This window comes from Sycon ciliatum, chromosome 13 (genome assembly GCF_964019385.1).
Source record: "Sycon ciliatum chromosome 13, ocSycCili1.1, whole genome shotgun sequence".
Classification (NCBI taxonomy): domain Eukaryota; kingdom Metazoa; phylum Porifera; class Calcarea; order Leucosolenida; family Sycettidae; genus Sycon; species Sycon ciliatum.
This window is the reverse complement of record NC_088655.1, coordinates 6,692,612-6,716,888: the sequence shown is the minus strand read 5'-3', so window position 1 is coordinate 6,716,888 and position 24,277 is coordinate 6,692,612. Positions and strand designations below refer to the sequence as shown.

The 24,277-nt window shown below is 43.5% G+C and overlaps 1 protein-coding gene across 1 annotated transcript in view; it reads right to left on the bottom strand.

Annotated features, from left to right (window-relative positions):
* The window catches only part of LOC135829113 (serine/threonine-protein phosphatase 6 regulatory ankyrin repeat subunit A-like), a 209,565-nt gene that overhangs the window by 150,081 nt on the left and 35,207 nt on the right, over window positions 1–24,277 (bottom strand). The window contains exon 3 of the mRNA XM_065341520.1: window positions 8,396–8,661. Within this exon, the coding sequence (XP_065197592.1) occupies window positions 8,396–8,661 (266 nt within the window). The remainder of the gene's footprint in view (window positions 1–8,395; window positions 8,662–24,277) is intronic.

Below are 24,277 nucleotides of genomic sequence, written 5' to 3'. Positions count from 1 at the left end.
TGCCAGTATGCATGAGGGTATGAGGCGTGAGGCCGTGTTAACATGACGCCTGGGTCGGACGGTGCAGCGGTTTTCACCCCCAGTTCCCTACTCAATTCACACAGCGCATAGTGTACACAGCAAGCATCTTACCAAGAGTACATAAACAAGACTGTGCAACTCCGGATCTCTCCTGCACACTCTGCAGATACCCCGTCCCACGGCGGAATCTTTTTGTTGACGTCACCGTTTTCCAGAAAAACGCACATTTTGCCGCAGAGCAGTGTGAGAGCACGTGCTGGACACCGACCTTGTAATATAAAGCCCGGCCAAGTGCACGAGGCAAAACTTTCCAAAAGACTCGCAGTGCATGCGTCGTAGAAAAGATTACGTCAACAAAAAATTCCGCCATCGGCGAACGCATCCAGGAGTTGCACACTCTTGTTTATCTAATCTTGATATTACACAGAGGAAGGTCAGACCCCTGGAAAGTGCACCGGGTGGGGAGTCTGAAACCCACGATACATGGACAGAACACCGACAAAACTCACAGGAGCAACACAAAGTCTGTATATACCTGATCCCCCGTGTGTCATTTTCCTGTGCCTGGGTGTGTGGGTGTGTGCGTGCGTTTTGCATGTGCCTTGTTCAGCGTCCTCCCCCTTCTGGGCGAAACTAGCATCCATACAGAATCCAGTCGTTCAGCACCTGGTCAACGTTCTACCGTTCGTCCTGCTGAGTGACGTGGCACCATCTACAGGCAGGGCATATCTTCAAGCATTCGGTCGCTGGCATACGTGAGCTTCTGGGGCCGGATTCACCCCTTTCCCAGCTTGCACAGTACACGTGTAGTTATACCTAGCGAGTTACATCCAACAAGCCGCTATGTTTGCCCCTGTCTGACAAGGCTGTGTGGCTATATGTTGGTTGCACCGTAAGACTGGTCACCCAGATCCGATCGCGGAACCAGTCATCACGTAACTGCAAGTCGCCACTCGCCGTCTCTGTGCTCGTCCCGTCCCCCGCCGCACTCGGATCTCACAGTCCTTGGTCCGCCAGCTGATGTCCACCCTGGCCCAACCAGAGGCGTCACTGGGGGATCTGCAATATACCACCATGATTAAATTTTGTCTTTTCCTACTACCCTGGGACGACTTGCATCATCTCGTGGTGTCCTCGCTGGATTCTACCCCGACACATATGTCCGTGCACCTGCCAAGTCGCAAGAAGGACTAACTGAAGCAGGGGACGTGATTCTGGTCGCTCGCCAATTCACCGGCTCCATGCCATGTCCGGTCTACATAACAGAGAGATTTCTCCATCAAGGAAGACATTCACCCGGCCAACATGTACAGGAAAAAGTAACCTCCGCCTGCTCTGGGCCAGGCGTGCGCAGCACCATGAGCTCCAGCAGAGCCACGGGAATCCTCAAGTTGCTTGTGGGCCGCACCCAGACTGACATGACACCATACGTCTCCTCAGCCTTCGATCAGGTGGTGCGACAGCCGCAGCTAACTCGGGCATTGTGGACAGACTGCTACAATGGCACGGCGGTTGGAGGTCCGCGTCCCCCATGGATAAGTATATCGCGGACTCACAGCACAACTCTCTTTCTGTATCCACACACATTGCTTCCGCCTGACTGTCCTTTGCTTCGTGAGTACATTCTCTGGTAGACCACTAACCGGTTGCTATGTGAGTGAAACAAATGTTTCTTTTCAGGGCTGAGCATAGCAAAGGAGTGTAAAAACTTATTTTTAACTCACCCTTTTCTGTTGAGCACTGTTGCTCTCCCACTGCGCAACTCTCTCTCTCTCTCTCTCTCTCTCTCATCTGCCATCATGGTCCTGTGTTCCACGGTTTAGCCTGGAATGTTCCCACCCACCCTCCCTCCCTTGGGTCCTGGACGTTTTTGCTTGCTTTGTCCCCTGTTATCACGCATGCACTCGCTATTGAAGACCAGTGGGGAACACACAATGTATGGAGGATTCATGGAGTGCAGGGCAACAGAATCTGGCATGTGATTATCATGTGTAGGATTATCCGCGCACGAGATGCAGCCCATGAAGTAGGCACCCATGAAATGGGCAGAGTGTGGACGGCTCATATGATGGTATGCATGATATTCCTCGCACGAAGGGCAGCCCATGAAGTGGACGGAATGTGGATCGCCCTCGCGCAAAGTGCGATGTCCGTTAGGGGCATGAGTGTGGGCGCATGAGTGTGATGGTCGAAGGGCGTGGTAGATTGCCAGATGAGAGAAGATAGCTTGCCCATGTTTGCCCAGCCTCCATGCTAAGCTGTGACATATTGCAATGCACGCACTTGAATGACGCTGCTGTTGCTATCAGCGCAGTCTGTCAGCATGATCTCAGCAGAGCAAATTGCCATGCTGTTCCAAGCAATCGGCAGCTGGTCTAAGCAAGTGTGTGGGTACATGCATCAGTGTGAGTTGTGTGCCCGCGTGGCGGGTTCTTACATACCTCATTGTGTTCTGCAATGCGGCTGTACCTCGGACAGCTTTTGGGTCAGCTGCGCCATGTCTGTGTCGGTCGTCTTGACGTAGTGCAGGACACTGTTGCTCCTCCATCGGACCATTGCCCTGATTAACCAGTCAGAGGTACTCGCCATGGCTGCAGTAGTGGTGGTGCCGATGCAGAACGAATGACCATCGTAATCGCGAGAATGAGATGTTCCCGTGAGTGGAAGAAGCTGTCGGAGCTCTTCTGTCAGCTCCTGCCTAGTCAGCAGTATCCCAGAGTCGTAGCGGAAAAGTACGTGATTGGCACATGGATAGGCAGTCAAATATGTCAGGATGGCGCAACCGGGCACGGTTGTGGAGTGGCTTCGAGATTCATGTTGCGCACTGCATTTATATAGACATGAACTGTCCGTAGTTTCACCGGTTGCGGGAAGTGTGCTGCAATGGGCGTGTGGATACTAGATACTCAAGTATGTACAAGGAATGTTCGGTACATGAGGGAAGATTGGGGTCCGTCACAGTCTGACGGCGACCCATGAAGCCTAAGGCTATGCGGAATCCAGATTCTAAGCCCCCGCTCACGAAGGTAGAGAATGCCTTGCCTAAATGATCAGTGAGCAGTCTAGAAAAGCTGACAACATCGATGGACGTGTGAATACATGGCATATTGGAATCAAGAGCAGGGCTGGCTGGTATGGTGAGTGAAAGAAACTATGTGTTACTACTGTCTTCACATCTCTGCTTCAAAGCAGGGGTAGTGGCGTGGCGCCCTGCCATGCTTTGGTCGGGATCTGCCATGGGTGACTTACTTGCCGGACCGTTTGGCGGGAGGATCTTATGCACAGTCAGACCTTGCTTAACCGCACACATCTGTTTTCCACAAAAATATCCGGATAGGCTAGGTAACCGGATAACTGAACACACATACTGTATATGCATGTATTTGCATGTGACATGTCAAAAGCAATGACATCGTACATACATGTAGACGGGTCCTATGCAGTACAACTAGCGTGCACAGTATGTAAAACAAGTGAGGAAAATGACAAGTGCATGCAACTGAGTGCTGTCCGCATACACCCAGCAGGTCAAGGACCTCATTTGCTTGTACAACTCCCTGATACTAGCTTCTGCAAGCGCTAGCCAGCCACATGCAACCGTATACGACGAAGCTTTTTGCACACATTTTAACCAGTTTGTACACAAAATCATGCACCGGTATGCGGATCGCGAGGTCTGGTTATGTTGTATGCATGACATATGCTGCACATCGGTAACCAGCGATTTTCTTCCGGATGGCGAGGGATCCGGATAAACGAGGACCGGATAAACGAGGTCTGACTGTACTTGGCCAGTTGCTGGAGGAAGTGGCCATGCATGCCAATTTTGGGTGGCGGCCTTGACATTACTGTAGAGGTGCGCTCTCCCACACTGCCCTTGGCATCTGGTCCACTTGTAATTCCGGCTTATTGGGCAGCCACTGACTGAGGATGAAGAATGAGCACCGCCAAGGAGAGTGGCAGATTCACGACGTGGATACAGCCCCTCCCCCTCCCCAACAGACGGGGGTGAACGAGTGAGCCTGCGAAGCACGAAGCTCGAGCTTTGTCAATAGTGCTCAGTTGCCACATGTTACAGCGTGGTCCTGTATTCCTCGTGTTAGCTTGGAGTCTTCCCGCCCTCCCACCATTGAGTCCTGTACGTTTTTTTCTTGTATTGTCCGCTGTTTTCTGGTTTTCCGTGGCATGTTGCATGCTGTGTTTGTGATTCTGTCCCGAGGGGCTCAGCGTTTTTTTGTATGATTACTTTTTTCCACTTGCTTGTCTTCGTTTTTTGGGTGGCACTGGCAGTGGGGCAGGTCCCATACCGTAATTCCGCGCATATAAGCCCACGTATCCGGATATAAGCCCACCTCCGTTTATATGCCCAGGGGCTGATAAACAGACACAAATGCAACTCGTGTGTCAAGTAGAATTTTTCACAATATGGACTCTTCCTACCATGGTACAGCAGGTCAGTGCAGTTTATCAGTAGAGTATGGCACACCCACTATGGCCACAGACTTGTACATTTTCGGGAACCGTCAAAATTCGAATATTGACCCATGGGCTAAAACACGAACATGTTTTACTGGATATTTTATCCCCAAACTGCATTGTTTCACATATAAGGCAATGGACTTATATGCGCGGAATTACGGTACCCAGCCCGGTTGAGCAGTCGTGGCTGGAAATTTAGGGAGTCGGATTTTCAAGAGCTGCCCTGCTGCCCAGTCACCTACACCGTGCCATATCTCTGCCCATGTCTTGCACTGACATCTCTCTTGCTGGCCGGCTTGCTCTTTATTACTTTCTTGCCTTTTTTTCCTAAGGTATGGATGCTAGTGTGGTGTTATGGTACACTGAGTAAATTCTTCGGTTGACCACTAGCCACGTACATTCTCTGGTAGACCACTAGCCACATACATTCTCTGGTAGACTACTACCCACGTACATTCTCTGGTAGACCACTACCCAAGTACATTCTCTGGTAGACCACTACCCAAGTACATTCTCTGGTAGACTACTACCCACGTACATTCTCTGGTACACCACTACCCAAGTACATTCTCTGGTAGACCACTACCCACGTACATTCTCTGGTAGACCACTACCCAAGTACATTCTCTGGTAGACCACTACCCACGTACATTCTCTGGTAGACCACTAGCCACGTACATTCTCTGGTAGACCACTACCCACGTACATTCTCTGGTGGACCACTACCCAAGTATATTCTCGGGTAGACCACTACTCGTGAGTACATTCTCAGGTTGTCCACTACCCCATGTACAAACCGGTTGCTATGTGAGTGAAAGCAACTAGGTCATAAGCCTCTTCAAGCTCTGCTTACGAAGGGTATTATGCCCCTTGTGTGTTCCAGATGGTAGTCATGATCATGCGGTGTGAGCTTTTCAAAGCTTGAAAATTCATTGTCTCACTATCCTGGTCCATGGAACATCAGACATTCGTTGGTATCTTTGTGTGTTGTAAAGTTAGCCATCATGGCATGTGACTAGAAGGAAATGAATTTAGAAGTCCAGGGTCTCATTATTCTTCCTACAGGGCTGTGTGCAAATATTTGTTTGACTAGGACGCTTCAAGTGATTGCGAATGCACTTCTGGTCTTTCTATGTAATTTTTATCTATCTGATTTCTGTTTCTCAGAAAATAAGGATTGTAACGAAAGGTATACCATCCGTTTAAAAGGTGTGCACCTTCCAGATACAGTGCTGTTCTGACAAAATTGTATGAGGCAATAATTCTCTAGCGAATGATTTACGACGTATTCACCGTCTGTTAACACATTACATGGGATGATAATGTTATTTGTCCTCCACAGGTACAGGATGAGACATGTACAACATGCTTTGTATCATAAAGATGATGTCAACTTTGAATTCTGTCAGGACAGAATCGATGGTTGAGTTGCACATTTTTGGCGGCTATGTACATGTACTGTGAATGTACCTAATCATGTAGAGGTGTCAACGAGTAGTAGGGTACCCATGCTACCTGTAACCGTACTTCCTCCGTATACAAAAAACTTCGTGACTTTTTTTAAAGCTGCGCACAGCTCTGGAATTGTTCCGTTTGACTTGAACTAACACTTGTGGCATTGTCTAACCTGTTTACAAGCTATATACAATGAAAAAAGCAACTCAGACGAATAAGATTGAGTTTTTTTCAGAGTCTTCGTCGCTCATGTAATTGTCACCTGACAACGCCGACTCCGCACCGCCAACAGTCGCTGCTTGCGCTCGCATTTCGTTCGGATTCTTGTCACCTGCAGTGATGATCCGACGCTGGACTTTGGCTACGTCCTCTTCATTTCTAGAACTGTGTACGAATCGGTGTCGACTATGTTCAGTTGTTCCAACCCGCGACCTTCATTATGCCGTGAAACAAGTCGTACAAGCACATCCACACGCTTCGCATTTTTTTGCCAGGATAATCCTCCCAAGCATTCTACAATGGCTTCGAGGAGGTCCCTGCAATTCCTCTGGGCGACAAAGGAGACGTCTGACTGGAGAGAGGCGAAGAAAGCCAGGCCATCGACATTCTGATCCTGAGTCTGCGCTGGTTGCACGACGACTGAAATGTTTCATCTTGCAGTGCGAGCGAAACACATCTATGTTCTCACGCCGCGTAGATCTATGGGGCCGCGCACCGCAAGTACGAGCCTGGCCAGTTTCAGGGCAGCGAGTGCCGCGTGACTCCGTGTTCCAGCCACGAGCCACACTTCGTCACTGTGTCAGTTTCGAGCAAGTACGTGTTAGATTTTTTCATATGACTCTTGAGTTTCTGTCGGCAACGTCCTCACACGCAGGGTGCCCGTGGAGAATTTCTTCGGGATCAACCAAACAAACCTCGACATGGACGTGGGTTGTCGATGACAGCCTCTGGCGCCGTTCGTTGAGCAGGTTTTTGCTCAAAAACACTGTTAAAAAAAGTCACGAAGTTTTTGTATACGGAGGAAGTACTTCCTCCGGAAGCAAAAAACTTCGTGACTTTTTCATTATTTTTCGCTGCTGTTATTTTCTCTCTCTCTCTCTCTCTCTCGTTCTGTTAGCCTGAAACACTGGCATGACATTTCTGAATCGTAGGAAAGCATGATTCATATTTTGGAGAGCCGACAGTCGTCGCAGATCAAGGGTGTCGACGCTGCGAAGAAAGCAAAGCGAACATGGTTTTTTTCATTTTTCGTCCATCAGGCGCAATGGGAAGAAAAGCACTGCGCTCACTGCTCGTCGTAGCTATTTTTAAGTTCCAAACTTGAGAAAGCTGGACAATGGTACCAAAGAGCAAGAAGAGTGGAAAATGAATAGCAATACCAGCTAGCGTTTTGAATGATTTGTCATCCCCGAAACGCCTGTCTGCATGCCAACAAGTCGGCAAGATGTCAAAACTCCAAAACGCAGAGATGTGACAATCGTCACGTCGCGCAGCAGATCAAGATGAACAAGTTCAAAATAGAAGTCGTTCAGCCGCTGCAGAGCCTAGACCTAAACGTGGATGATCTCGCCTTTTCTAGCAGCTTCGACGATGTGTCCTTGGTGGCAAAGGAGAAGGCGAGATATGATCGCAGCAGCCGGGAAGTGCTGGTACGACTATGATATCCCTCGGAGGAAATTTGAAATGTTTGGCGTGCCCGTGTTGGTTGTTCCGGGGCATCCTCGAGCAAGAGCTCGGGCGGTAATGGGTACCATCGCTGCAGCGCTACCGTGGTCTCTGCCGCGATGTTGGAGAAGGCATCCAGGTAACAGCAAAGACGATCAGAGGCGCAGAGAAGCTTCATGACATACGGCGTTAATCGACCTGCCACTTGGAACGGTTTCAGCGGTGATGAGTTGAGCGATGGCGACCCAGACTGACACTCTACTCCCACTAATCGATCCTGTAGATATTGTAGATATGTGGATTGAATGTGTTGAAGTGTTTCTCTTCCAAAAGAAAACGTTTGTTGAGTTCAGTAACTCCTTGAATAGTCATGTGAAAAAGTAACAAGGTTTTTTTCCGAAGGAAGTAGTAGGGTATCCATTTTTCTCCTGAGAACCCGATCGGGTGGTTGGAGTACAGTGTTTTTGCAACGGTGCATGTAAATAGCATGGCTACATGTACATGCTGCTGTACAATTTCTATGTAGCGCAAGTGCACACTCACAGTACAAACTGTGTCAAAAATACCCGATAGGGTACCCGCGCTACCCGGATAAAATACCCAGACCCGTTACCCGACAAAACCCCTACCCATTGCAGCCCTAAACTAATGCACCGCTAAAAGTCGTTGAAATTAATTGCAAGTTGTACATAGTTTGAGAGGTGAAAATTGCTTTGGTGCGACACTGGCAAAGCATCATTTATTTGAGGGGATGGAGGAGATACTTCTGACTTACCATCACTGTCATGGGAATTCGCGTAGCATAATATGCAATGGTAAAGTATGACTCCGGCACTTGTTCCAAGAGATCCGGTCTAGTCACAGGGTCAGTTGGAGTGCCGATATTCACTGTGTGTCGGACTTGTTCCACGTCGTCATCTTCACATGCTCTCACCAGGTCTGGATGAGGTGCATTGGTTGAGAAGTAGTGATCACAGCACTCAGCCAGACCTGGTGGTCGATACTTGTCCTTACTCTCCTCTTCAGAAACTGTTTCCATTGCTACAGTACAAACATAAGCACATGGAAAAGCAATGTCTACTTGTACATGGTAAGATTGCATGGTGTGTAGGTAAATACTGGGATTGCATGGTGTGTAGGTAAATACTGGGATTGCATGGTGTGTAGGTAAATACTGGGATTGCATGGTGTGTAGGTAAATACTGGGATTGCATGGTGTGTAGGAAAATACTGGGATTGCATGGTGTATAGGTAAAAACTGGGATTGCATGGTGTATAGGTAAATACTGGGATTGCATGGTGTGTAGGTAAATACTGGGATTGCATGGTGTATAGGTAAATACTGGGATTGCATGGTGTGTACGTAAATACTGGGATTGCATGGTGTGTAGGTAAATACTGGGATTGCATGGTGTGTAGGTAAATACTGGGATTGCATGGTGTATAGGTAAATACTGGGATTGCATGGTGTGTAGGTAAATACTGGGATTGCATGGTGTGTAGGTAAATACTGGGATTGCATGGTGTGTAGGTAAATACTGGGATTGCATGGTTGATAGGTAAATACTGGGATTGCATGGTGAGTAGGTAAATACAGGGATTGCATGGTGTATAGGTAAATACTGGGATTGCATGGTGTGTAGGTAAATACTGGGATTGCATGGTGTATAGGTAAATACTGGGATTGCATGGTGTGTACGTAAATACTGGGATTGCATGGTGTGTAGGTAAATACTGGGATTGCATGGTGTGTAGGTAAATACTGGGATTGCATGGTGTATAGGTAAATACTGGGATTGCATGGTGTGTAGGTAAATACTGGGATTGCATGGTGTATAGGTAAATACTGGGATTGCATGGTGTGTAGGTAAATACTGAGATTGCATGGTGTATAGGTAAATACTGGGATTGCATGGTGTTTAGGTAAATACTGGGATTGCATGGTGTATAGGTAAATACTGGGATTGCATGGTGTGTAGGTAAATACTGGGATTGCATGGTGTGTAGGTAAATACTGGGGTTGCATGGTGTGTAGGTAAATACTGGGATTGCATGGTGTATAGGTAAATACTGGGATTGCATGGTGTTTAGGTAAATACTGGGATTGCATGGTGTTCAGGTAAATACTGGGATTGCATGGTGTGTAGGTAAATACTGGGATTGCATGGTGTGTAGGTAAATACTGGGATTGCATGGTGTATAGGTAAATACTGGGATTGCATGGTGTGCAGGTAAATACTGGGATTGCATGGTGTGTAGGTAAATACTGGGATTGCATGGTGTATAGGTAAATACTGGGATTGCATGGTGTGTAGGTAAATACTGGGATTGCATGGTGTGTAGGTAAATACTTGGATTGCATGGTGTGTAGGTAAATACTGGGATTGCATGGTGTAAAGGTAAATACTGGGATTGCATGGTGTGTAGGTAAATACTGGGATTGCATGGTGTTTAGGTATATACTGGGATTGCATGGTGTGTAGGTGAATACTGGGATTGCATGGTGTGTAGGTAAATACTCGGATTGCATGGTGTGTAAGTAAATACTGGGATTGCATGGTGTTTAGGTAAATACTGGGATTGCATGGTGTATAGGTAAATACTGGGATTGCATGATGTAAAGGTAAATACTGGGATTGCATGGTGTTTAGGTAAATACTGGGATTGCATGGTGTGTAGGTAAATACTGGGATTGCATGGTGTATAGGTATATACTGGGATTGCATGGTGTATAGGTAAATACTGGGATTGCATGATGTGTAGGTAAATACTGGGATTGCATGGTGTGTAGGTAAATACTGGGATTGCATGGTGTATAGGTAAATACTGGGATTGCATGGTGTATAGGTAAATACTGGGATTGCATGGTGTATAGGTAAATACTGGGATTGCATGGTGTGTAGGTAAATACTGGGATTGCATGGTGTGTAGGTAAATACTGGGATTGCATGATGTATAGGTAAATACTGGGATTGCATGGTGTATAGGTAAATACTGGGATTGCATGGTGTGTAGGTAAATACTGGGATTGTATGGTGAGTAGGTAAATACTAGGATTGCATGGTGTTTAGGTAAATACTGGGATTGCATGGTGTGTAGGTAAATACTGGGATTGCATGGTGCTTAGGTAAATACTGGGATTGCATGGTGTATAGATAAATACTGGAATTGCATGGTGTGTACGTAAATACTGGGATTGCATGGTGTAAAGGTAAATACTGGGATTGCATGGTGTATGGGTAAACACTGGGATTGCATGGTGTGTAGGTAAATACTGGGATTGCATGGTGTATAGGTAAATACTGGGATTGCATGGTGTATGGGTAAATACTGGGATTGCATGGTGTGTAGGTAAATACTGGGATTGCTTTGTGTATAGGTAAATACTGGGATTGCATGGTGTGTAGGTAAATACTGCGATTGCATGATGTAAATGTAAATACTGGGATTGCATGATGTATAGGTAAATACTGGGATTGTACGGTGTGTAGGTAAATACTGGGATTGCATGGTGTGTAAGTAAATACTGGGATTGCATGGTGTTTAGGTAAATACTGGGATTGCATGGTGTGTAGGTAAATACTGGGATTGCATGGTGTGTAGGTAAATACTGGGATTGCATGGTGTGTAGGTAAATACTGGGATTGCATGGCGTATAGGTAAATACTGGGATTGCATGGTGTATAGGTAAATACTGGGATTGCATGGTGTGTAGGTAAATACAGGGATTGCATGGTGTATAGGTAAATACTGGGATTGCATGGTGTGTAGGTAAATACTGGGATTGCATGGTGTGTAGGTAAATACTGGGATTGCATGGTGTATAGGTAAATACTGGGATTGCATGGTGTGTAGGTAAATACTGGGATTGCATGGTGTTTAGGTAAATACTGGGATTGCATGGTGTTTAGGTAAATACTGGGATTGCATGGAGTATAGGTAAATACTGGGATGGCATGGTGTATAGATAAATACTGGGATTGCATGGTGTGTACGTAAATACTGGGATTGCATGGTGTATTGGTAAATACTTGGATTGCATGGTGTGTAGGTAAATACTGGGATTGAATCGTGTTTAGGTAAATACTGGGATTGCATGGCGTATAGGTAAATACTGGGAATGCATGGTGTGTAGGTAAATACTGGGATTGCATGGTGTGTAGGTAAATACTGGGATTGCATGGTGTATAGGTAAATACTGGGATTGCATGGTGTGTAGGTAAATACTGGGATTGCATGTTGTATAGGTAAATACTGGGATTGCATGTTGTATAGGTAAATGCTGGGATTGCATGGTGTGTAGGTAAATACTGGGATTGCATGGTGTGTAGGTAAATACTGGGATTGCATGGTGTATAGGTAAATACTGGGATTGCATGGTGTGTAGGTAAATACTGGGAATGCATGGTGTGTAGGTAAATACTGGGATTGCATGGTGTATAGGTAAATACTGGGATTGCATGGTGTGTAGGTAAATACTGGGATTGCATGTTGTATAGGTAAATACTGGGATTGCATGTTGTATAGGTAAATACTGGGATTGCATGGTGTGTAGGTAAATACTGGGATTGCATGGTGTGTAGGTAAATACTGGGATTGCATGGTGTATAGGTAAATACTGGGATTGCATGGTGTGTAGGTAAATACTGGGAATGCATGGTGTGTAGGTAAATACTGGGATTGCATGGTGTATAGGTAAATACTGGGATTGCATGGTGTATAGGTAAATACTGGGATTGCATGGTGTGTAGGTAAATACTGGGATTGCATGGTGTATAGGTAAATACTGGGATTGCATGGTGTGTAGGTAAATTTTTTTTTTTTTTTTTTGCATGCGCTAAACTGTTTTTTTTCCGAAAAAAGTCAAAACGTATGCGTGCGGACGACGCGAAACATAGCTATAAAAAATGATTGCCTAAAAAGAAAAAGAAAAAAAGAAATCAAAACAAAGAATTCTATGAATTCAGGGAATGGCCAACGCCTGGTAAAAAGAATACTGGGATTGCATGGTGTATAGGTAAATACTGGGTTTGCATGGTGTGTAGGTAAATACTGGGATTGCATGGTGCGTAGGTAAATACTGGGATTGCATGGTGTGTAGATAAATACTGGGATTGCATGGTGTGAAGGTAAATACTGGGATTGCATGGTGTGTAGGTAAATACTGGGATTGCATGGTGTATAGGTAAATACTGGGATTGCATGGTGTATAAGTAAATACTTGGATTGCATGGTGTGTAGGTAAATACTGGGATTGCATGGTGTATAGGTAAATACTGGGATTGCATGGTGTATAGGTAAATACTGGGATTGCATGGTGTGTAGGTAAATACTGGGATTGCATGTTGTATAGGTAAATACTGGGATTGCATGGTGTGTAGGTAAATACTGGGATTGCATGGTGTGTAGGTAAATACTGGGATTGCATGGTGTGTAGGTAAATACTGGGATTGCATGGTGTATGGGTAAATACTGGGATTGCATGGTGTGTAGGTAAATACTGGGATTGCATGGTGTGTAGGTAAATACTGGGATTGCATGGTGTATAGGTATATACTGGGATTGCATGGTGTATAGGTAAATACTGGGATTGCATGATGTGTAGGTAAATACTGGGATTGCATGGTGTGTAGGTAAATACTGGGATTGCATGGTGTATAGGTAAATACTGGGATTGCATGGTGTATAGGTAAATACTGGGATTGCATGGTGTATAGGTAAATACTGGGATTGCATGGTGTGTAGGTAAATACTGGGATTGCATGGTGTGTAGGTAAATACTGGGATTGCATGATGTATAGGTAAATACTGGGATTGCATGGTGTATAGGTAAATACTGGGATTGCATGGTGTGTAGGTAAATACTGGGATTGTATGGTGAGTAGGTAAATACTAGGATTGCATGGTGTTTAGGTAAATACTGGGATTGCATGGTGTGTAGGTAAATACTGGGATTGCATGGTGCTTAGGTAAATACTGGGATTGCATGGTGTATAGATAAATACTGGAATTGCATGGTGTGTACGTAAATACTGGGATTGCATGGTGTAAAGGTAAATACTGGGATTGCATGGTGTATGGGTAAACACTGGGATTGCATGGTGTGTAGGTAAATACTGGGATTGCATGGTGTATAGGTAAATACTGGGATTGCATGGTGTATGGGTAAATACTGGGATTGCATGGTGTGTAGGTAAATACTGGGATTGCTTTGTGTATAGGTAAATACTGGGATTGCATGGTGTGTAGGTAAATACTGTGATTGCATGATGTAAAGGTAAATACTGGGATTGCATGATGTATAGGTAAATACTGGGATTGTACGGTGTGTAGGTAAATACTGGGATTGCATGGTGTGTAAGTAAATACTGGGATTGCATGGTGTTTAGGTAAATACTGGGATTGCATGGTGTGTAGGTAAATACTGGGATTGCATGGTGTGTAGGTAAATACTGGGATTGCATGGTGTGTAGGTAAATACTGGGATTGCATGGCGTATAGGTAAATACTGGGATTGCATGGTGTATAGGTAAATACTGGGATTGCATGGTGTGTAGGTAAATACAGGGATTGCATGGTGTATAGGTAAATACTGGGATTGATGGTGTGTAGGTAAATACTGGGATTGCATGGTGTGTAGGTAAATACTGGGATTGCATGGTGTATAGGTAAATACTGGGATTGCATGGTGTGTAGGTAAATACTGGGATTGCATGGTGTTTAGGTAAATACTGGGATTGCATGGTGTTTAGGTAAATACTGGGATTGCATGGAGTATAGGTAAATACTGGGATGGCATGGTGTATAGATAAATACTGGGATTGCATGGTGTGTACGTAAATACTGGGATTGCATGGTGTATTGGTAAATACTTGGATTGCATGGTGTGTAGGTAAATACTGGGATTGAATCGTGTTTAGGTAAATACTGGGATTGCATGGCGTATAGGTAAATACTGGGAATGCATGGTGTGTAGGTAAATACTGGGATTGCATGGTGTGTAGGTAAATACTGGGATTGCATGGTGTATAGGTAAATACTGGGATTGCATGGTGTGTAGGTAAATACTGGGATTGCATGTTGTATAGGTAAATACTGGGATTGCATGTTGTATAGGTAAATACTGGAATTGCATGGTGTGTAGGTAAATACTGGGATTGCATGGTGTGTAGGTAAATACTGGGATTGCATGGTGTATAGGTAAATACTGGGATTGCATGGTGTGTAGGTAAATACTGGGAATGCATGGTGTGTAGGTAAATACTGGGATTGCATGGTGTATAGGTAAATACTGGGATTGCATGGTGTGTAGGTAAATACTGGGATTGCATGTTGTATAGGTAAATACTGGGATTGCATGTTGTATAGGTAAATACTGGGATTGCATGGTGTGTAGGTAAATACTGGGATTGCATGGTGTGTAGGTAAATACTGGGATTGCATGGTGTATAGGTAAATACTGGGATTGCATGGTGTGTAGGTAAATACTGGGAATGCATGGTGTGTAGGTAAATACTGGGATTGCATGGTGTATAGGTAAATACTGGGATTGCATGGTGTATAGGTAAATACTGGGATTGCATGGTGTGTAGGTAAATACTGGGATTGCATGGTGTATAGGTAAATACTGGGATTGCATGGTGTGTAGGTAAATACTGGGATGGCATGGTGTATAGGTAAATTTTTTTTTTTTTTTTTGCATGCGCTAAACTGTTTTTTTTCCGAAAAAAGTCAAAACGTATGCGTGCGGACGACGCGAAACATAGCTATAAAAAATGATTGCCTAAAAAGAAAAAGAAAAAAAGAAATCAAAACAAAGAATTCTATGAATTCAGGGAATGGCCAACGCCTGGTAAAAAGAATACTGGGATTGCATGGTGTATAGGTAAATACTGGGTTTGCATGGTGTGTAGGTAAATACTGGGATTGCATGGTGCGTAGGTAAATACTGGGATTGCATGGTGTGTAGATAAATACTGGGATTGCATGGTGTGTAGGTAAATACTGGGATTGCATGGTGTGTAGGTAAATACTGGGATTGCATGGTGTATAGGTAAATACTGGGATTGCATGGTGTATAAGTAAATACTTGGACTGCATGGTGTGTAGGTAAATACTGGGATTGCATGGTGTATAGGTAAATACTGGGATTGCATGGTGTATAGGTAAATACTGGGATTGCATGGTGTGTAGGTAAATACTGGGATTGCATGGTGTTTAGGTAAATACTGGGATTGCATGGTGTATAGGTAAATACTGGGATTGCATGGTGTGTAGGTAAATACTTGGATTGCATGTTGCATAGGTAAATACTGGGATTGCATGGTGTGTAGGTAAATACTGGGATTGCATGGTGTGTAGGTAAATACTGGGATTGCATGGTGTATAGGTAAATACTGGGATTGCATGGTGTGTAGGTAAATACTGGGATTGCATGTTGTATAGGTAAATACTGGGATTGCATGGTGTGTAGGTAAATACTGGGATTGCATGGTGTATAGGTAAATACTGGGATTGCATGGTGTATAGGTAAATACTGGGATTGCATGGTGTATAGGTAAATACTGGGATTGCATGGTGTGTAGGTAAATACTGGGATTGCATGGTGTTTAGGTAAATACTGGGATTGCATGGTGTATAGGTAAATACTGGGATTGCATGGTGTGTAGGTAAATACTTGGATTGCATGTTGCATAGGTAAATACTGGGATTGCATGGTGTGTAGGTAAATACTGGGATTGCATGGTGTGTAGGTAAATACTGGGATTGCATGGTGTATAGGTAAATACTGGGATTGCATGGTGTGTAGGTAAATACTGGGATTGCATGTTGTATAGGTAAATACTGGGATTGCATGGTGTGTAGGTAAATACTGGGATTGCATGGTGTGTAGGTAAATACTGGGATTGCATGGTGTGTAGGTAAATACTGGGATTGCATGGTGTGTAGGTAAATACTGGGATTGCATGTTGCATAGGTAAATACTGGGATTGCATGGTGTGTAGGTAAATACTGGGATTGCATGGTGTGTAGGTAAATACTGGGATTGCATGGTGTATAGGTAAATACTGGGATTGCATGGTGTGTAGGTAAATACTGGGATTGCATGGTGTATAGGTAAATACTGGGATTGCATGGTGTATAGATAAATACTGGGATTGCATGATGTATAGGTAAATACTGGGATTGCATGTTGTATAGGTAAATACTGGGATTGCATGGTGTGTAGGTAAATACTGGGATTGCATGGTGTATAGGTAAATACTGGGATTGCATGGTGTATAGGTAAATACTGGGATTGCATGGTGTATAGGTAAATACTGGGATTGCATGGTGTGTAGGTAAATACTGGGATTGCATGGTGTTTAGGTAAATACTGGGATTGCATGGTGTATAGGTAAATACTGGGATTGCATGGTGTGTAGGTAAATACTTGGATTGCATGTTGCATAGGTAAATACTGGGATTGCATGGTGTGTAGGTAAATACTGGGATTGCATGGTGTGTAGGTAAATACTGGGATTGCATGGTGTATAGGTAAATACTGGGATTGCATGGTGTGTAGGTAAATACTGGGATTGCATGTTGTATAGGTAAATACTGGGATTGCATGGTGTGTAGGTAAATACTGGGATTGCATGGTGTGTAGGTAAATACTGGGATTGCATGGTGTGTAGGTAAATACTGGGATTGCATGGTGTGTAGGTAAATACTGGGATTGCATGGTGTGTAGGTAAATACTGGGATTGCATGGTGTGTAGGTAAATACTGGGATTGCATGGTGTTTAGGTAAATACTGGGATTGCATGGTGTTTAGGTAAATACTGGGATTGCATGGTGTTTAGGTAAATACTGGGATTGCATGGTGTGTAGGTAAATACTGGGATTGCATGGTGTATAGGTAAATACTGGGATTGCATGGTGTGTAGGTAAATACTGGGATTGCATGGTGTGTAGGTAAATACTGGGATTGCATGGTGTGTAGGTAAAAACTGGGATTGCATGGTGTATAGGTAAATACTGGGATTGCATGGTGTGTAGGTAAATACTTGGAATGCATGGTGTGTAGGTAAATACTGGGATTGCATGGTGTGTAGGTAAATACTGGGATGGCATGGTGTGTAGGTAAATACTGGGATTGCATGGTGTATAGGTAAATACTAGGATTGCATGGTGTGTAGGTAAATACTGGGATTGCATGGTGTGTAGGTAAATACTCGGATTGCATGGTGTGTAGGTAAATACTGGGATTGCAGGGTGTATAGGTAAATACTGGGATTGCATGGTGTGTAGGTAAATACTGGGATTGCATTGTGTGTAGGTAAATACTGGGATTGCATGGTGTATAGATAAATACTGGGATTGCATGGTGTGTACGTAAATACTGGGATTGCATGGTGTATTGGTAAATACTGGGATTGCATGGTGTGTAGGTAAATACTGGGATTGAATCGTGTTTAGGTAAATACTGGGATTGCATGGTGTATAGGTAAATACTGGGATTGCATGGTGTGTAGGTAAATACTGGGATTGCATGGTGTGTAGGTAAATACTGGGATTGCATGGTGTGTAGGTAAATACTGGGATTGCATGGCGTATAGGTAAATACTGGGAATGCATGGTGTGTAGGTAAGTACTGGGATTGAATGGTGAGTAGGTAAATACTAGGATTGCATGGTGTTTAGGTAAATACTGGGATTGCATGGTGTGTAGGTAAATACTGGGATTGCATGGTGTTTAGGTAAATACTGGGATTGCATAGTGTATAGATAAATACTGGGATTGCATGGTGTGTACGTAAATACTGGGATTGCATGGTGTAAAGGTAAATACTGGGATTGCATGGTGTATGGGTAAACACTGGGATTGCATGGTGTGTAGGTAAATACTGGGATTGCATGGTGCATAGGTAAATACTGGGATTGCATGGTGTATGGGTAAATACTGGGATTGCATGCTGGGTAGGTAAATACTGGGATTGCATTGTGTAAAGGTTAATACTGGGATTGCATGATGTATAGGTAAATACTGGGATTGTATGGTGTGTAGGTAAATACTGGGATTGCATGGTGTGTAAGTAAATACTGGGATTGCATGGTGTTTAGGTAAATACTGGGATTGCATGGTGTGTAGGTAAATACTGGGATTGCATGGTGTGTAGGTAAATACTGGGATTGCATGGTGTGTAGGTAAATACTGGGATTGCATGGCGTATAGGTAAATACTGGGAATGCATGGTGTATAGGTAAATACTGGGATTGCATGGTGTATAGGTAAATACTGGGATTGCATGGTGTGTTGGTAAATACTGGGATTGCATGGTGTGTAGGTAAATACTGGGATTGCATGGTGTTTAGGTAAATACTGGGATTGCATGGTGTTTAGGTTAATACTGGGATTGCATGGTGCATAGGTTAATACTGGGATTGCATGGTTTATAAAAAAATACTGGGATTGCATGGTGCGTAGGTAAATACTGGGATTGCATGGTGTGTAGGTAAATACTGGGATTGCATGGTGTATAGGTAAATACTGGGATTGCATGGTGTATAGGTAAATACTGGGATTGCATGGCGTATAGGTAAATACTGGGATTGCATGGTGTGTAGGTAAATACTGGGATTGCATGGTGTGTAGGTAAATACTGGCATTGCATGGTGTGTAGGTAAATACTGGGATTGCATGGTGTGTAGGTAAATACTGGGATTGCATGGTGTGTAGGTAAATACTGGGATTGCATGGTGTATAGGTAAATACTGGGATTGCATGGTGTGTAGGTAAATACTGGGATTGCATGGTGTGTAGGTAAATACTGGGATTGCATGGTGTATAGATAAATACTGGGATTGCATGGTGTGTACGTAAATACTGGGATTGCATGGTGTATTGGTAAATACTGGGATTGCATGGTGTGTAGGTAAATACTGGGATTGAATCGTGTTTAGGTAAATACTGGGATTGCATGGTGTATAGGTAAATACTGGGATTGCATGGTGTGTAGGTAAATACTGGGATTGCATGGTGTGTAGGTAAAGACTGGGATTGCATGGTGTGTAGGTAAATACTGGGATTGCATGGCGTATAGGTAAATACTGGGAATGCATGGTGTGTAGGTAAATACTGGGATTGCATGGTGTGTAGGTAAATACTGGGATTGCATGGTGTGTAGGTAAATACTGGGATTGCATGGTGTGTAGGTAAATACTGGGATTGCATGGTGTATAGGTAAATACTGGGATTGCATGGTGCATAGGTAAATACTGGGATTGCATGGTGTGTAGGTAAATACTGGGATTGCATGGTGTGTAGGTAAATACTGGGATTGCATGGTGTGTAGGTAAATACTGTGATTGCATGGTGTATGGGTAAATTTTTTTTTTTTTTTTTTTGCATGCGCTAAACTGTTTTTTTTTCCGAAAAAAGTCAAAACGTATGCGTGCGGACGACGCGAAACATAGCTATAAAAAATGATTGCCTAAAAAGAAAAAGAAAAAAAGACATCAAAACAAAGAATTCTATGAATTCAGAGAATGGCCCACGCCTGGTAAAAAGAATATTGGGATTGCATGGTGTATAGGTAAATACTGGGATTGCATGGTGTGTAGGTAAATACTGGGATTGCATGGTGTGTACAATGTAGGTAAATACTGGGATTGCATGGTGTGTAGGTTAATACTGGGATTGCATGGTGTGTAGATAAATACTGGGATTGCATGGTGTATAGGTAAATACTGGGATTGCATGGTGTATAGGTAAATACTGGGATTGCATGGTGTGTAGGTAAATACTGGGATTGCATGGTGTATAGGTAAATACTGGGATTGCATGGTATGTAGGTAAATACTGGGATTGCATGGTGTGTAGGTAAATACTGGGATTGCATGGTGTGTAGGTAAATACTGGGATTGCATGGTGTGTAGGTAAATACTGGGATTGCATGGTGTGTAGGTAAATACTAGGATTGCATGGTGTATAGGTAAATACTGGGATTGCATGGTTTATAGGTAAATACTGGGATTGTATGGTGTAAAGGTAAATAATGGGATTGCATGGTGTATAGGTAAATACTGGGATTGCATGGTGTATAGGTAAATACTGGGATTGCATGGTGTGTAGGTAAATACTGGGATTGCATGGTGTGTAGGTAAATACTGGGATTGCATGGTGTGTAGGTAAATACTGGGATTGCATGGTGTGTAGGTAAATACTGGGATTGCATGGTGTATAGGTAAATACTGGGATTGCATGGTGTGTAGGTAAATACTGGGATTGCATGGTGTATAGGTAAATACTGGGATTGCATGGTGTGTAGGTAAATACTGGGATTGCATGGTGTATAGGTAAATACTGGGATTGCATGGTGTGTACGTAAATACTGGGATTGCATGGTGTTTAGGTAAATACTGGGATTGCATGGTGTTTAGGTAAATACTGGGATTGCATGGTGTATAGGTAAATACTGGGATTGCATGGTGTGTAGGTAAATACTGGGATTGCATGGTGTATAGGTAAATACTGGGATTTCATGGTGTGTAGGTAAATACTGGGATTGCATGGTGTATAGGTAAATACTGGGATTGCATGGTGTGTAGGTAAATACTGGGATTGCATGGTGTATAGGTAAATACTGGGATTGCATGGTGAGTAGGTAAATACTGGGATTGCATGGTGTGTAGGTAAATACTGGGATTGCATGGTGTGTAGGTAAATACTTGGATTGCATGATGTGTAGGTAAATACTGGGATTGCATGGTGTATAGGTAAATACTGGGATTGCATGGTGTGTAGGTAAATACTGGGATTGCATGGTGTGTAGGTAAATACTGGGATTGCATGGTGTGTAGGTAAATACTGGGTTTGCATGGTGTATAGGTAAATACTGGGATTGCATGGTGTATAGGTAAATATTGGGATTGCAAGGTGTAAAGGTAAATACTGGGATTGCATGGTGTGTAGGTAAATACTGGTATTGCATGGTGTGTAGGTAAATACTGGGATTGCATGGTGTATAGGTAAATATTGGGATTGCATGGTGCATAGGTAAATACTGGGATTGCATGGTGTATAGGTAAATACTGGGATTGCATTGTTTATAGGTAAATACTGGGATTGCATGGTGTATAGGTAAATACTGGGATTGCATGGTGTATAGGTAAATACTGGGATTGCATGGTGTGTAGGTAAATACTGGGATTGCATGGTGTATAGGTAAATACTGGGATTGCATGGTGTGTAGGTAAATACTGGGATTGCATGGTGTGTAGGTAAATACTGGGATTGCATGGTGTATAGGTAAATACTGGGATTGCATGGTGTGCAGGTAAATACTGGGATTGCATGGTGTGTAGGTAAATACTGGGATTGCATGGTGTGCAGGTAAATACTGGGATTGCATGGTGTGTATGTAAATACTGGGATTGCATGGTGTGTAGGTAAATACTGGGATTGCATGGTGTGTAGGTAAATACTGGGATTTCATGGTGTGTAGGTAAATACTGGGATTGCATGGTGTATAGGTAAATACTGGGATTGCATGGTTTATAGGTAAATACTGGGATTGTATGGTGTAAAGGTAAATAATGGGATTGCATGGTGTATAGGTAAATACTGGGATTGCATGGTGTATAGGTAAATACTGGGATTGCATGGTGTGTAGGTAAATACTGGGATTGCAAGGTGTGTAGGTAAATACTGGGATTGCATGGTGTGTAGGTAAATACTGGGATTGCATGGTGTGTAGGTAAATACTGGGATTGCATGGTGTATAGGTAAATACTGGGATTGCATGGTGTGTAGGTAAATACTGGGATTGCATGGTGTATAGGTAAATACTGGGATTGCATGGTGTGTAGGTAAATACTGGGATTGCATGGTGTATAGGTAAATACTGGGATTGCATGGTGTGTAGGTAAATACTGGGATTGCATGGTGTTTAGGTAAATACTGGGATTGCATGGTGTTAAGGTAAATACTGGGATTGCATGGTGTATAGGTAAATACTGGGATTGCATGGTGTGTAGGTAAATACTGGGATTGCATGGTGTATAGGTAAATACTGGGATTTCATGGTGTGTAGGTAAATACTGGGATTGCATGGTGTATAGGTAAATACTGGGATTGCATGGTGAGAAGGTAAATACTGGGATTGCATGGTGTGTAGGTAAACACTGGGATTGCATGGTGTGTAGGTAAATACTTGGATTGCATGATGTGTAGGTAAATACTGGGATTGCATGGTGTATAGGTAAATACTGGGATTGCATGGTGTATTGGTTTAATTCTGGGATTGCATGGTGTGTAGGTAAATACTTGGATTGCATGGTGTATAGGTAAATACTGGGATTGCATGGTGTATAGGTAAATACTGGGATTGCATGGTGTGTAGGTAAATACTGGGATTGCATGGTGTATAGGTAAATACTGGGATTGCATGGTGAGTAGGTAAATACTGGGATTGCATGGTGTGTAGGTAAATACTGGGATTGCATGGTGTGTAGGTAAATACTTGGATTGCATGATGTGTAGGTAAATACTGGGATTGCATGGTGTATAGGTAAATACTGGGATTGCATGGTGTGTAGGTAAATACTGGGATTGCATGGTGTGTAGGTAAATACTGGGATTGCATGGTGTGTAGGTAAATACTGGGTTTGCATGGTGTATAGGTAAATACTGGGATTGCATGGTGTATAGGTAAATATTGGGATTGAAAGGTGTAAAGGTAAATACTGGGATTGCATGGTGTGTAGGTAAATACTGGTATTGCATGGTGTGTAGGTAAATACTGGGATTGCATGGTGTATAGGTAAATATTGGGATTGCATGGTGCATAGGTAAATACTGGGATTGCATGGTGTATAGGTAAATACTGGGATTGCATTGTTTATAGGTAAATACTGGGATTGCATGGTGTATAGGTAAATACTGGGATTGCATGGTGTATAGGTAAATACTGGGATTGCATGGTGTGCAGGTAAATACTGGGATTGCATGGTGTATAGGTAAATACTGGGATTGCATGGTGTGCAGGTAAATACTGGGATTGCATGGTGTTTAGGTAAATACTGGGATTGCATGGTGTATAGGTAAATACTGGGATTGCATGGTGTGCAGGTAAATACTGGGATTGCATGGTGTGTAGGTAAATACTGGGATTGCATGGTGTGCAGGTAAATACTGGGATTGCATGGTGTGTATGTAAATACTGGGATTGCATGGTGTGTAGGTAAATACTGGGATTGCATGGTGTGTAGGTAAATACTGGGATTTCATGGTGTGTAGGTAAATACTGGGATTGCATGGTGTATAGGTAAATACTGGGATTTCATGGTGTGTAGGTAAATACTGGGATTGCATGGTGTGTAGGTAAATACTGGGATTGCATGGTGTATAGGTAAATACTGGGATTGCATGGTGTATAGGTAAATACTGGTATTTCATGGTGTGTAGGTAAATACTGGGATTGCATGGTGTGTAGGTAAATACTGGGATGGCATGGTGTGTAGGTAAATACTGGGATTTCATGGTGTGTAGGTAAATACTGGGATTGCATGGTGTATAGGTAAATACTGGGATTTCATGGTGTGTAGGTAAATACTGGGATTGCATGGTGTTTAGGTAAATACTGGGATTGCATGGTGTGTAAGTAAATACTGGG